This window comes from Harmonia axyridis, chromosome 6 (assembly GCF_914767665.1).
Source record: "Harmonia axyridis chromosome 6, icHarAxyr1.1, whole genome shotgun sequence".
In the NCBI taxonomy this organism is placed as follows: domain Eukaryota; kingdom Metazoa; phylum Arthropoda; class Insecta; order Coleoptera; family Coccinellidae; genus Harmonia; species Harmonia axyridis.
In genome coordinates this window covers 11,069,914-11,085,879 of record NC_059506.1, presented here as the reverse complement: position 1 = coordinate 11,085,879, position 15,966 = coordinate 11,069,914, and the positions used below count along the sequence as shown (strand labels likewise).

At 34.9% G+C, this 15,966-nt stretch overlaps 1 protein-coding gene across 1 annotated transcript in view; it reads left to right on the top strand.

The window, feature by feature from the left end:
• LOC123683500 (N-sulphoglucosamine sulphohydrolase) overlaps positions 1-15,384 on the top strand; it is a 145,559-nt gene extending 130,175 nt beyond the window's left edge. Inside the window, exons 6-7 of the mRNA XM_045622592.1 lie at positions 7,258-7,430; positions 14,979-15,384. Coding sequence (XP_045478548.1) covers positions 7,258-7,430; positions 14,979-15,266 — 461 coding nt within the window. The 3' untranslated portion in view covers positions 15,267-15,384. The remainder of the gene's footprint in view (positions 1-7,257; positions 7,431-14,978) is intronic.
• The last annotated feature ends 582 nt before the right edge of the window (positions 15,385-15,966 follow it).

Genomic DNA, 15,966 nt, shown 5'->3' with positions numbered 1-15,966 from the left:
TGGAATGTTAAAAGTGAGTTTATGATGGTTTTTTCAATTTAATAGCTTATTTCCAAGGTTCAAATTGTATATCTCATACTTGCGAAAACTCCAGTGTTCCGGTTACCAGGGGTGAATTAGCTCATTATGAAAATTTAAAATGGCTATATCTTTTTAACAGGGCCGAATCGGAAAAAATGGTAAATGAAAAAAATGTTTCTTTTGACCCCAAGAATCTTCGGTTAAAATATATGTACAAGTCAAAGACTCACCCTGTATAATCTGAATTATTTTTCACAGTGTTGAACATGATATTTCGAACAACCTTAATGAAATACTAAATTGGACATAATGAACTTTACGGTTATATTGGACATTTGCCGCCTGGAATTTCCAAACTATTCGAAGAAATTCAATAATAGGCATGAGTTTAGATCTGCTTGTTCATTATTGAATTTCTTCAACAGTTTGGAAATCCCAGGCGTAGTGAACGTCCAATACACTTTTAAAATGTATTTGGACATTTTTAGTATTTATGTTTTTTCAGGCAATGCTCATATTTTTGTCACTTATTTAAGGTCTGTTTTGTCAATCGAAATATATGTAACCTGATTATGTCACAGTGTTGGCGAAACAATTGTCACAAACATTGAGAGATATGTGGAAATCGCTACATTTTATTATTTTATTACTCCGAAAAATTTCCATTTAGGCGAGTTTCTATCTTCAGAAGTGATTACGGCTGTCCGCTGTTACTGTCGGCACGACCCGAGGGTAGACCCGGGTGAACACATTTTTTTAGGATTTCTTTCATCTGAATTTTTTTCCGTGAATCGAACCAGATTATTCAGCCACTTCAATTTGTCTATGAAATTTCATTTACATATATCATTTTTTGGCGAGTCTTTCTCGAGCCAAGTTTAATGTGCGCCCTCTCTAGGGGCGGTTTAGTGCTTCGTCCAGAGATCGCTGGTGGACTCTTCAGTTAGGCTATCCAGCGATATCTGCCTAAGACACACCTTCCCACACCATTTGGTGAGAAGTGAATCGGTTGCTTCGCGTCGACCCCTTTAAATATGCCGGGGCCGATGTTGTGTGGCGCATTACCACCATGGCGCCATCTCTGAGCAAACCGACTCACTACATACCCCCTCACCAGTAACGACGACCCTCCTGAGGAGGAGGTACGCAGGTGGTCCCAGGGGGGAGAGAGCGCTTGCGATGACGAAAACACGAGGCTCGGCGTGCCATCGGCTCTAGTGTCCGATGGACACCCCTGTAGCCGTAACGTTGAGCGGGGCAGTGAATCGCCTCTGCACTCCAACGCCGCAGCTTTCCGTCATCACGTCGGGGTCACCAATTTAGCGAGTCTTTCTCGAGCCAAGTTTAATGTGTTAATGTGTTTAATGCTCCAGGGGGGGTTTAGTGTTTCGTCCCGAGATCGCTGGTGGACTCTTCAGTTAGGCTATCCAGCGATCTCTGCCTAAGACACACCTTCCCACACCATTTGGTGATATGTGAATCGGTTGCTTCGCGTCGACCCCTATAAATATGCCGGGGCCGATGTTGTTTGGCGCATTACCACCATGGCGCCATCTCTGAGCAAACCGACTCACTACAATTTATTTTTTTCCGCCGACTACAATACGAGATGTAAGATAATGGTATATTTTCAATCGAATATTATACACCACCTGTTTTTAATGGGATACCCTTTGTAGATTCACCCTTTTTAGTTGTTCTCAGCCGACAGCTACCAAAGATGTTTTATGATTTTATTATGTTTACGTACTTTCTTCTAAAATCGCGTAGAATCTCAAAGAACAATAAATTGATTCATCGAAACAGTCTAGGCATCCCAATTCCCAATCGTCTCGATCATATTTATAAAACTACGAAAATCTACCAACTGATTTCTTCCTAATAAAAATCTCATGGAAATGCGATACAACTACTGAAAGGTAGATTTCTACTAAATCTGGTCACACTGCTTTGAAAATAAAAATCCGATGCTGATAAGGCACGTCTGCAAAATATGCTTTATTTTATTTTGCTATCATAAAAATTATTTAGCTTTGTTGAAAAATCATAAGAATAAAACGATGACTTATATCTTATAAATTGAAATGAGTTCTTTCATTTTTATTATCCAATCCATACAGGCTGTTCCAACATTGATGCGATGCTCTATTACAGTTGAGGGCTGATATTTTCGAATATTTTTCGACACAGTTACTCGAGCTTCTATTAGATTAGAGCTCCATTATCTAATTGTTTGGGAATATACAGGGTGTACCAAAAAAGTGTACCTCGATTAATGAACAAATATTTTTTCATGGAACACCTTTTTTTTCATTGAATTTTCAGATTGCACGGAATAAATTAACTTAAGTTGGTTCTTTCAAAATTCACCGTTTTTAAAATATTTCGATTTTTTACAAAGTGAAGGGGCTTTGGAAGATTCTAATCACTTCGAAATGAATGAATTTATTCAAAACGAGTCAATTAATTGACGACTCATTCAAACGTTATTATCGGGCTTATTCTAGATGGCATAGCCTGCATTTTTTTTCCTTTCAGGTAGCATATTTTAGTAACTTTGAAAAGTTGTCTCCTGAATGACATAATAAATTATAGGGTGTACCAGTTGAAATAACCCGATATTAACTTTTGAATGAGTTATCAATGACTTCTATCATTTTAACATCCAGTAGAGTTCTCAATGTTTTTTTTTTTTTGAAATCTCATTCAAATAAATTCATTAACATTCATCATAGAAGAATCCTAATGGAATTTTTTTTCACGTATCAATTTTTCGACCCTTAAACATGTTTATTATTAACATTCAAATTTTCGCTGTCACTTTACCTAACTGTAATTGTAAATATTTTTATGTTATATGTTATGTTTTATGGACTATTGGAAAACGTGATACTAAAATAATCAAATTTTGAGATTTTATTCTTCACGACCCCTAACCTGTTTCCGCCAGAGCATCCAATCGCTGGCAAAAATGTACAAGATACCGAATAAAAGATAACCAAATACAAAATTTTTTGAACATGATTGTTCGAGTTACTAGATACGAGATATCTTACGACATTGAATCTGAAATACTAATAAAAAAATACGTTTTCGAAAATTTTTCAAACATCATTTTATTTAATGATCTATACACTGTGTCCGCATGTTCAAAATATAAGCTGCCGAATAAGAAAGCAATAATTTCAAGATAATATTTTTCTAAAACGTTCTCATACTTCACCTCCTTCTCCCGGAACTTTCAATTACCTTTAAGGAAATTTTTCTTAATTAAACACTGAATCAGTGCCCGCTCTGGAGGATGGCTAATTGGCATTTTGCCGGGGCGGCAAATATTGGGGGCATTTTCAATTTTTTTTCAGAAATCCGAATTCCAAAAAGAATGTGTTGAATATTTCTTTTTCATTTCAAAGAATTCCAGACATGATTTTTTATCAAATCAACTATTTTTGGGGGTGGGCGCATTCGAATTTGAAATAATGGTTCATCCGTATCTTCCGATTGTTACACACTATCATCTTAAAGATAAAAAAAACAAAATGTTCAAGCGCTTTATAAAGTCGGAACTCAACAGATGAACCTGAAACCGCAGAGCCTATTCTAGAGAGGCGGAAATATTGGAGGAAGGTATTTTCTACTTTTTCCGAGAAATCTATTAAATTACTAAAATAATGTATTGAATAGATTTTTTTTACCTCAACCTTGCTTTTTTCGGATTAATAACTTGATTTTTTTTAATGCTGATTGGAAATTAGAATATTATTTCATATTTTATGAATAATAAATATTTTAAAATAAAGTTGACAAAGCCGTCAAATGTCATAAACGGGTTGGTCAGAGAATGTTGGCCACCGTTCATTTATCTCCGGTTGAGATGTTCTTTTAACCCCTGGAAGAGCGGTTTTCCAGAGGTCTCGGAGAATTAATAATTATGTAAGTTCACCAAAGATGTTATACGTAAGTCCGGCCCGTCGCTTCAATGGACAGGATTATTAGTTGAATTTCTTTCTCTAGGGACAGGATTAGTTTATTGGGTCAATGAAAATCGATTCAAATTTTAAAACTAAATATAATAAAGAAAAATAAAAAATAACCAAAGTTACAATATCCCTTGAAATTTTGACCCAACGACCAAAATTTTATGAAAAACAAAAAAAAATGTCTAAAATAATCTGTTATTCAAACAAACGAAACAATATACCAACTTTGAATTTGGGAGAATCGGGACTACTCAAATAAACTTATTTTCATCGAAAAAGCATTCAAACATCAACAAATGAAATAAAAATTAAATAGCCAAAAGACTTGCCGTTATCCCACGATGCTAGGTGAGTATTTTAGGCCCTGCCTAAACTTAGTTTTAATTTCTTCAAACTTTTCACTCGAAACGTGTAATTCCTTTCTAATAACTTCACTCCCGATCGGCGAACTCCGATCTAATCTAATTCATTCCAAAACTAATTCTAAACTTTATCCCAAAAAATATAATCCCTATTTTTCTATTTCTGACCTAAGTCTTCCTTTCTCAGAGCCAAAACAATCCCTTTTCCTGAATACTTAAAATCTCTAAAACTCACACATATACCAATTTACCGTCTATTTAACTTATCCTTATTGAATATTACTCTAATCTTGAAAAGAAATTGTTTTGCTCCAAGTCCGGTTTCGCGACCGACGTTCGAATTCTAAACCCTTCTCAATAAGAGACCCTAAGCGATACTGACTTCCTCTTTCGACCTCCACAAAAATCGTAACCTCGTACTTCTCTAAGACCGCCCCAACAATTGCCCAAATTACCATGCCAATTAGATCATTGGTCAAAAAAATTTTTCATCCTTCTTTAATCTTCCATCAGTAGAACCTACCTCGGCTTCAAACCAGATTTTTCTGTCGATCTCAGCAAGAAATATACTTCGAATATGCCTACAGCCTAACGAATTTTCTGCTGTGTCATATATGACCAAAACGCATTTACTGAACTTGGATAAGCTAATATTTAGTTTATTCGTTCTTATCCGTGAAAGATTTATCGGTTTCACCAACGTGGTGTCGAGGCGTGTGGAGACGGTAATTAAGAAAAGCTATAATTGAAAAATAAACATCCGGCTTCTAAACTAATATCGGTTTACATAAGTCGCGATCGATTTGAATTTAACGTATATTCCCTCTGCATAATAATTCCAATAGTTTCAATAATTTCCAAATATCCGATTTACTACATCACTCCCTTATCCGAAAAAGTTGTGGCATCGGATGCCATAACTTTTGCCTTACTTTAATCCTTATTAATGAAGTAGTCCTTCCTCTCCAGTTAACACAATAACTCTAACTCCTATATCAAAAATGAGACTAGCTCAAACTAATTCAAAATTTTTCATTATTAAACTAAAACTCATCATTAACAAATATCAAACTTATTTACTAACAAATACAAAATAAAACTATATCCTCGTAACCAAACTTTTCAAAAGCTAATCTTCAAAAAAAAACTATATCATTTCTACCTACTCTAAGGTCTTAAATTAAGTCTATGTTGGTATGTTTTCCGACATTATTCAATAATTCAAATAAAAATATTATTAACTCAAGAAACAAAAATCTAAATCTTAATACATAAACAAAACAACAAAACAAAATTCATCATATCAATTCAAAACAATTTTTCTCTCATGCACTTCACTATCTCCAGCATGGAGTTTATTCACTTTTCGGGATTTCAAAATTTCACTATCGCGGCACTTCCTGGTTCCATAATACTGCTTCCTCAGGTTGTCTGGTGGAATGGTAGTGTATTTCTTCCATGGATCTCATCTTTGTCACGGAAATAACCTTTTACTTCGATGTCCATCATAGTTCTGGTGATCTTCTCTTCTTGTTCTTGTTGACGATTGATTGATTGATTGACATAGGACTTATGCTTCATAGACTGGCTAGCTTTATTTTTCACATAACAACTTTCATATAAGGACTGGCGGTAGTATGATTCCAAGGCCATATTTAAGCATACGGAATACAACGTTGAATACCATAAGTCCATTCATAAATACTCGACTATCGGTGAGGGAGCCATTTCTCCCAAATTACATACTCGTCGTCCAACGACGTCTACTGTACTACTAATCCACTAGCATACTTCAACCATTACATCTTGGTTTCAAGATTCAGGATTCTCTGAGCATCTTCTTCATCCTCAGTTTCATCGTAATCCCATCTTCTTCTTCCTCCATAATATAATTAATAAATGCTTTATTTTCAGCTTTGAAAAAGGTACAAGACGTTCCGAAACGTCGGCAAAATCATAGTTGATTATTTATTATTTCTGTCCAAATTCCTGTGATAAATTGCTCAATTTTAAACATGGACGTGAATGGTACAGAATAAAAAACTAAGTGGAAGAAAACTGCAAAAATAAACAATTGCGATGTACAAGCCCATAGCTACTCTTCTTGGACTTGATACGACATTATCTCCCTCCAACTGATCTGCCAAAGCAAGAAAATGTTGTCGGACGATGTCATATTTGTCCTCAGGGCCGCAATAAATCATCAATGAAAATCTGCGTGAAATACAGAAAACACGCATGCAAAGAACATGCAGTAGATACTTGTATTGTTTGTTTGGATGGTTGAAAAAAAAAACGCAATTTTCAAGTCAAATTTCCATGCACACGACGACTTTTTATTGATTGAACGAAATATATTATTTTACTTGTTATGTTCATAAATCAGAATATTCATTTTTTTTAATAGTTATAATTGTTTTTTGTTTGTTGCCCAAAATTGACGAGAAGCCAATAAATGTTTGAAAAAAGTGATCCTTTAGGTTTTTATTCTTCACAATGCGATTTTTGGAAATTTTGATGGAAAAAAATATTCAACATTGAAGCAGAGACATGAACAAAAATAAATTCATAATAAACCCGGTGAATATTTGACTCAATATGTCATTCGATGACAAATAATTATGGTCTACGATCGTAGACCAAGCGCCTAAACGCGTTAGGAAATACCTCGCGCCTAACGAAGGGTTAAGTTGAAATTGTTTAGGATTGTAGTGAATAGAGGGGTAAAAGTTTGGAATATTATTGTTTGCTCAAAACTCATAAATTTGGAATAAATAACAGAAACTTTGTTCATAAGTTGAGTTCGCAAAAATTTAGTGTTCACAACTTCTACGAGCTTTTGACATTTTCGAATTTTGCTGGACGACTTTATGAGAATTAACTCCTATTTTCAGAACCAACTGACTTCACTAAGGAAGTCATCTTTGGCAGTCATAATCTCCATGAAGTAACAATGTACTATCCGATGAGGATGATCCGCACCCAAAGATATAAACTCATTCATAATTTGAATTACAATAGTGCTTTTCCTATTGACCAGGATTCTTATTTATCTCCTACATTCCAGGTATGTACATATTTTAATAATAATAAGGAGTTTTCATATCTAGATAGGATTGATCATTTTTCAGGTATCTAATATTGGTGTAGAATTAGGCAAATATTATGCATATTCAGTCTAACATAAAAGATGTTCAAATTTGAAGTACCCATCTTCTAGAATTATAAATAAGAAATATGTGCCATGCTTTATTATTCTTTTTGCGTTTTGTTTTAATTTTTGATATTTTACTTTTCACTTTAACGTACTAAATTTCTATATATGTGATCAATTTTTCTGATTACTTTCAATCGTTGGTTCAATAATTTTTTTATTTTTGAAAATTACATAAGTTAAAAAAAAATAGGAAGTAGCAATATTACAGAAGAAAAAGAAAGGACGTTACATACAGATAGAAAGGTACTTAGGTCCAAGCTGCTGATGGCTGGCCGTGGTCCGCTCGCTGCTCTTCGTGTCGCCTCGTGGCCAAGTCGAGATTGGGGAATCGGAGGTGGTCCAGGTGTCGAAATACGTAGAAATCCCAGAGGGAGATTAACGAAGAAAAAATCCAAAATATACTCGATTGTTGAATGTATCTCGATTTTTCCAATGATACGTTGGTTTTCCAATTCTACGTTGTTTGTTCCAACGTCGATGTAGGGAAAATAACTTGGATTGAATTCCCAGCCTAGTTTCAATTCTCGTTGGCAGGTTAAAATAATCTGAGAAAACGAATGGCAAAATTCGGCATAGCCGATGAACTAAGAGACCACTTTCGAAATCAATGTTCTTCCCAATACCTCAAACATCAATTGCAAGTTTCTTAATACTTCGGTTTCAATAATTATTTTTGATAAATGAAAGTATTACGATGAAAAAAATTACTAGAATGCACATTTCATTCGCTTCAGAAAATATTTCACAAGAGGATTATAGAAGACAGACAATTCCATATTTTTTCCCAATGAGCATGAGGTAAACTTCAGAAATTTGACAAAATATCAATGATGGAATTAGGCCTAAAAAATCTCGAAGATAAAAAATATTCTATACAATAAAATGATAAAATTCAGGGTATGTCATTTAAAATAGCCCAATATTAACCTTTGAATGTCATCAATGAATCGTTCCATTCAAATAAATTCATCGGTGTATTTAGGTTTAGACCCTCCGATTCAAGTATGGAAAATTGAAGAACTCAAAAATAGTGATATGAAATTTCGAGCAATTTTGCGTTAATTTATTCCATGCAATATGGAAATTCAATAAGAAACGAACCACAAAGCTACAGACCTATCTAATCAGCCTTCTAACAACATTTTCCAAGATACTTGAACTAACAATCTGCACTCAACTAGTAGAATACCTCGTAAAAAAAAGATCCTTTCTCCCACACAACACGGTTATGTCAGAGGTAGATCAACTCAGACAGCAGTGTTTGAGTTCATTTCAGGAATCCCACCTGCCTTGGAGGATTCTAATATAACAGTGGGTCTAATGCTGGACGAAGGCTTTGGATACTCTATCCCACGACCTCATTCTCCATATACTTTCTGCGTATTGCATAAAAGAAAACGAGCTAGACTGGTTTTGATCATATTTAGCAGACCGCAGGCAGATAGTGGCGATCTCTCAAAATGGCAAAGCAACAATTTCGGAAGAAGAATTCACAGAGCTTGGAGTTCCGCACGGTAGCTATTAGGCTCCATCATTTTCATCATTTTTCTAAATGACCAAAGTACCATATCGGATGAAACTGTGGTTAGGACAGGGAATTATGCAGATGCAAGTTTTGGCCAAGATCTTACCAGAAATGTGTGAAATGCTAAATTTAACTCTAAATCGTGCTAGCCAGTGGTTTAAAGCAAACGGTTTGTGCATGAATTCCGAAAAAACAAATGCCATCTTATTCGAGACAGCTCATTCCGGTTCCCAAGTGCTTTCATGCATTTCACTGTCTGACTCCACAATAGAGCTGACCAAATCATGTCGCTTCCTAGGCCTCACTATTGAAGATACTCTTGATTGGTGCGAACACATTTCCTACCTTTGCAGTCAACTCAGCTCTGTCTGCTCCATCATGGGAGTCCTCAATAAATATCTGGACACAACTTCACTAAGAACAATATACCAAGCAGTATTCGAATCGAAATTTAGGTATGGCAGCATGTTCTATGGTAGTTCATACAACCTACGCAGAGTGCTAAAAATGCAGAAGAGCCATCAGAATGATCTGGAGTATAAGAAGGACAGAATCATGCAGGGGAGTCTTCAGAAGAAATGGTCTATTGACTGCTCCCGCTGTACATATCCAAGATTGCCTGATCTTTGCCTTCAAGAATAAGCACTATTTCGAAGAGGAAACAGTAAGTAATTATAATACAACGACAATTGCTCTAAAATATCCGAAACACAGATCAAGCCTTACAGAAAAGGTACCTGAATACAGATGCATTCATTATTACAATAAGATAATTCACAAACTGAGAGGAGAATGGACCCTACAAGAAATTTATCTTCAAACTCCTACTTGAAATTGAACCATATAGTGTGGAAGACTTTGTGGAACACAGACTATAATGCACAAAATGACCCTGCTTCACTTGAAGTGTTCAATGTTGAAAAACTTTCATGTGTACAATTTATCTGAAATAAAGCACTTTATTTATTTACTCTTTGGATTTCTACTATGAGTTATATATACAACAAGTAAGAACACAAAAAGGGTGGGGTAATTTCTCTCACTAGTATACATAGGAATGGCCTGCTTTCAAGATTTTTTATTACTATTTATTGAAGAAATGACAAGTCAACAACAGTTTTTGTACTAATACTACCTTATATTCTGAATCTATACTCATCAATGCTTCAAATATGACTCGCTAGGCGAGTATCACCATAAAAAAAAATTCTACATCAGAGTTGACCTCAATTAGCAGACTGAATCTGAGAAACAAGGCAAATTGGTAAATTCAAAAAAATCTCCATTTATCCAATAATAAGATGATGGATTTTGATTCCTTCCACTAGCACAGTGATAAGGGGACGACAAATGCTCGACGAGCCGTTGTTCAGGATCTTCTCCTCAGATGAATGTTTCAGTCCCAAATTGATTTATTTTGATTTAGAATAAAAAAAAATCAACGAGTGAACACAAAAAACTAAAATTAACACGAAAAATAAAAATAATTATTTGTTAACTCACTCTCAATTTGAGGATTTACGTGACTGAAGGATGATTCAGGCTTACCGAATTCAATCGTCATAAAACGCCTCTCAAAAGAAATACAATCTTAGTACCTCCAAAAACTCGATTACTTTTCTCCAAAATTACTTCTTTTGATAACACCACTTCTATAGATATGTCTTACTCTTGAAATTTTTCAATTGAAAAGAAAGAGGACTAATCTGAATTTAATCGACCCGAAACAATAAAACTTGAAGGAAAAATTCTGAAACATATTGGTAATATTTATCTGAAGAATTGAATTGTTCGAACGAAATAAAGGATTCGCATTAACGTGTCTACTTCTATAACTTTTGAATGAAATTAAAAACCATCAAATTGATAATTTTTAGGATTTCTATAATTTGATTTTGAGTGAATTAGAAAGCAGATTCCGGACTGTAACAAAGGAAGGCGATGGTATAGGGTGACAAAATACTTTGGTTACATAAACGGAAAAAAATCATAATGTTCACGTACAGTGTGATCCAATATTCACAACAATAGGAAAAGTCTGGAATTTTCCTAATCCGGATCTGATTTACACGATTTCAGAAATATTGAAAGAAGGCGATAGTAAAGGGTGACAAAACTTTAAAATTTGAAATTATTCGGTCGATTAGTTAAAGAGTTATTGAACTGTGAAATTTCACTCATAAGATGAACATCACCCTGTTCCCCCAAACCCAAACGAAGACACTTAAAACCTCTTGATACGAGTCCTCTATTATGTCCTCAATTCATGGTATCCGTTTGTCGCATTCTTCCGGGACACCCTGTAGACTTTAGATTATAGACTTTACCCTACGCTCACACCAAATCCGTCATCGGTCGAACTTTGCTCGGACGATGACGGCCGAGCAAACTTGAACCGGTGCTATCGGACGGTCTGTGTACGCACTCTTATTCACTTACATGTGTTTGATTCGATCGACCGAGTGCGGCCTTCATCGTCCGGGCAAAGTTCGGCCGATGACGGATTCGGTGTGAGCGCAGGGTTTGACTGGAAGAACCGGAGACTGTGATGACCGATTAGTACAGAAATCTCCAATGGCGAAGGAGCCTGTCACCCTCGACGCTCTACCTAAAATATGTATTAACCAGATATTTTGTCACATTTAGAGGCAGATCCTATCATATGAAAAAGATTCTTTTTCCCTTTTTCAACTTTATAGGCAATTATCTGAACATTATTTTCTCATCAGATTAGATTTAGTTTTCGTATTCAGCAACTTGAAAAACGATAACGTAGAGATGGTACAAAGAAACAACGAACTCATCCAAATAATTGAGACAATTCATGGAAAACTATATTCCTCATGGAACCAGAAGCCACTAGTTCATTCCACTAAGGTTACAAATGTCGGCTGAGAAGAAACACCAGATATCTCCAATGACGAAATCACTCTCGCCCTCTGGAAAATGAAAAGCGGTAGAGTCCCAGGATGGAATTACAAAAGAAATGATACAGTTGGGAGGTGCAGCAACCCTTAATACCTTGAATATTCTCCTAAATAAATTTTTGCAAAGCGGAACAATACCTGACAACTGGAATAACGCCCAGATCGTTCAGCTCTTTAAAAAGGATGATAAATGCAACATCGAGAATTATAGACCTATAAGTCTCCTTCCACATCCGTATAAATTTCTGACAAAAATAATTACGAACAGACTCACCACTAAATTTGACAGCTATCAACATTCTGAACAGGTGTGCTTTCGAAAAGGTTTTGACACTACCGAACAAATTCAGAACATTAGAACACTAATCGATAAATGCAATGAATACAACATAACTATTCATTTGGCCTTCATTGACTACAACAAAGCGTTCGACTCCATCGAGCTATGGGCTGTGTTTCAAGCGATGGACAATGCAAGGATAGATTCCAGATACAGAAGCCTTCTTGAGTACATGTATGAAAAGGCAACGCTACAAGTGAGGATCGGAGAAGGTTTATCAACCGGACTAATTTCTGTTCGGAGAGGAGTGAGACAGGGTGACACTATTTCTCCGAAGCTTTTCACACTGGCACTGGAAGATGTTTATAAAAACCTCCATTGGGAACACAGCGGCCTTAAGATCGATGGCCGATATTTAAATCACCTGCGTTTCGCAGATGATATTGTGATTATCAGCAGCAACTTGGTCGAGTTGCAGGAAATAGTAGGATACAATACTGTAGACAATATATGAAATATAACACATAATGAAGAGCGAAATATTTCTCTCTTTTGTTGACGGCTGTGGGCATTATCCGTTACTAATTCTGATTCACAATAATATAATTATGATCAGGATTTTAGTGTAAAATATGAAGTTTTCTATGAATGCATAACAGGTGTATAAATATTGCTTTTATACAGGGTGAGTCTTTGACTTGTACATATATTTTAACCCAATATTCCTGAGGTCAAAAGAAATACTTTTTTCCTCCACCATTTTTTCCGATTCGGCCCGGTTTAAAAGATACAGGCTGTTGAAAATCGTTAAAAAAATGTGATTGTCGGCTATGTCTCGTAAATGGTATCAAAGGAAACGATTTTTGAGATATAGATTTTTTTTTTATGTGATACATCTCCTCCGAACACAAGATTCCATACACATTCTTCTGTTTCTTTATTATGAACATTACATCCCATAAAAATACCAGAAATTCCAAGAAACCAACTCTTAAGAGTAATTTGAACGTTTATTGAAGAATATTTGGCTAATTTGAAAAATGAAAGTATTCTTCATATTTTCTCGTACAAAGCGCCGTTTTCGAATAACTTGATCTTAAAAAAAAAAATTATCTGTGAAATTCAAAAAATTGGGTACTTTGGCTGAATGCAACTCTGTTCTGTTGTGGAAAAAAAACCACAGAAATGAATATCTACTATGATGTCATGTCTCAGATTTTAGAATTGAAGTGCTAGCCAACTTAGTTTGAAAATGAAGTTATTTGAATAAGCTCACCTCAACTCCTCGATTTGATTACAAATTACTGAGCTCTGGCACAGCTCTGATAATAAGAAGATACTTCACTAAAATCAACATTCTTTTTGAAAAGTCCAGATTATTCATAAATCCCATGTTTGAAAAAGTTTTCACAAAATAGTCCCATTATAATGACAACAATCAATATCCCACTAAAGACTGCCGCTATCGAACAATACTGTATTCTTCTTCGGGTCATTCAAACTCACATCGAAACATACCACCAGGACTAGGTACATACTAGACAAATTTTCTTGTGATTGAGATTGAATAGGTACTTTTATTCTTTTGCTATTCCATAAATTCATCCTAAGAGCATATGATTGACATACTTCCTAGAGGGCCATAATTGTTTTAATGTGAAAATTAGGTGAGTTGAAAGAAACAGGATATTCTATTGTGGATATTTATATTGAATACTTCTCATTTATTTTCAATGCCAAAATCAAGATGAATTAAGTAGTAAAGTTGGCCATAATGTAGGTACACATTAAGAACAAATTTGATCGCAAGTGGAGTCTAACATTTTCCATTGATTACAGAGCCAGAATATTTTAGGTACATATTTCCATATTTTCATACTGATGGCTTCAAAAATATTGATGCATTTCAATATTTTTATGAGATAGTTGGAACAAATCAAATGCTTCATTTCATAACAAATATCTTATAACAATAACAGTGTAAACTGTAAATGAAAATTTTAGGTTAGAACATAGATTATTCGAACCGAACTGCTGTGTTTATATTTGGCATCACTCGAAATTTGAAATTCAAACTTAAAACCACAGATTACTATAGTCTGTGTTAGAACTTTCACAGATGAATATTATTTATTTGAGATTTTAAGGTTAAATGGCAATTCTTGTACGAAATGAAATAAACAAGGATATCATATAAATGAAATATAATGAATGAATGGATATGGATACCAGAGCTAATATGGGTGGTAGCGAGCGTTATAATAATCGAAAATGAAATAGAAAATCAAGAGAAGAATATTTAATCTTTAGCGTCAACGAAATTGGAATAACTCATTTATTTTATTATAAACACTACTTTGTTCAACAACTGGAATGTTAAACGTGAGTTTATGATTGTTTTTAATTTAGTAGCTTATTTCCAAGGTTCAAAAGGTATATCTTATGCTTGAGAAAACTTCAGTGTTCCGGTTTTCAGGGGTGAATTAGCTCATTTTGAAAATTTAAAATGGCTATATCTTCTTAACAGGGTCGAATCGGAAAAAATGGTAAATGAAAAAAGTGTTTCTTTCGACCTCAAGAACCTTCGGTTAAAATATATGTACAAGTCAAAGACTCGCCCTGTATATGTTTCTATATATTTATTTTAATTATTGGTTTTTCTTCAGGGATTATTGAACAGGAGTAGAGCCCATAAAGATCTACGATGGTATAAAACATTAAATGAATATTACTATCGAAAAGAATGGGAATTATATGACATGAAATATGATTCTGAAGAATTGATAAATTTGGCCTATAATGTAACTTACAAACCTTTGCTGAAAGAACTGAAACTGAAGTTATTTGAATGGCAAAACAAAACTCAAGATCCTTGGATTTGTGCACCCCATGCAGTTTTAGAAGATAAAGGTGCATATAAGAATGATCCACAATGTATGTCATTAGATAATTGATATCAATACTGTTTTATAATGTAATCATAATTTTCTTTTTTTTTTCTTTTGAATCATTGAGTGTAGTACCCGTTTTTTTACTATTGAAATAACTTACAATAAATCTTCTCTACATCGATATTGTTTAAATTTCTTAATTCGATATATAGGTAATAATAATTATTATTATTATTATTTACAAAAACAAGAGTTAAAACCTACAAATTCAAATTGTGTTTCAAAAAAAAAATGTTCACACATCCTCTGAGATGATTCAAGTTTCTCTTAAACATGTCGCAAGCTTCATCTCCGAAATGACGGCGAAGGAAGCAGTATGTTATGACCAAATCTCCTCTTTGGCGTCTGCTTCTAAAGGAGGGAAGCTCAAAAATCCTGAAACGATCCTCGTAGGACTGACGATCCCATCGATAAGGAACACGCGTGTTCCATCTTTGCACCGACTACAGTAAGTCCTCCCCACTTTTCGTAGATGGCCACCAGACTGGACCCAAGTACTCAAGTATCGGTCTCACATATGTAGTGAAAAGCATACGAACAGTAGAAACGTCTCCACCCCCGAACATCTTGCAATAGTCAAGCGTTTGTCCTTGGCGCAAATGGGGGACACATGCTCAGACCACTGCAAATGCTCAGTCACCACCAGCCCAAGATCGCAATGGCTGGATACAGTTTCAGATTCCCCATCAATAAAATATGCCAA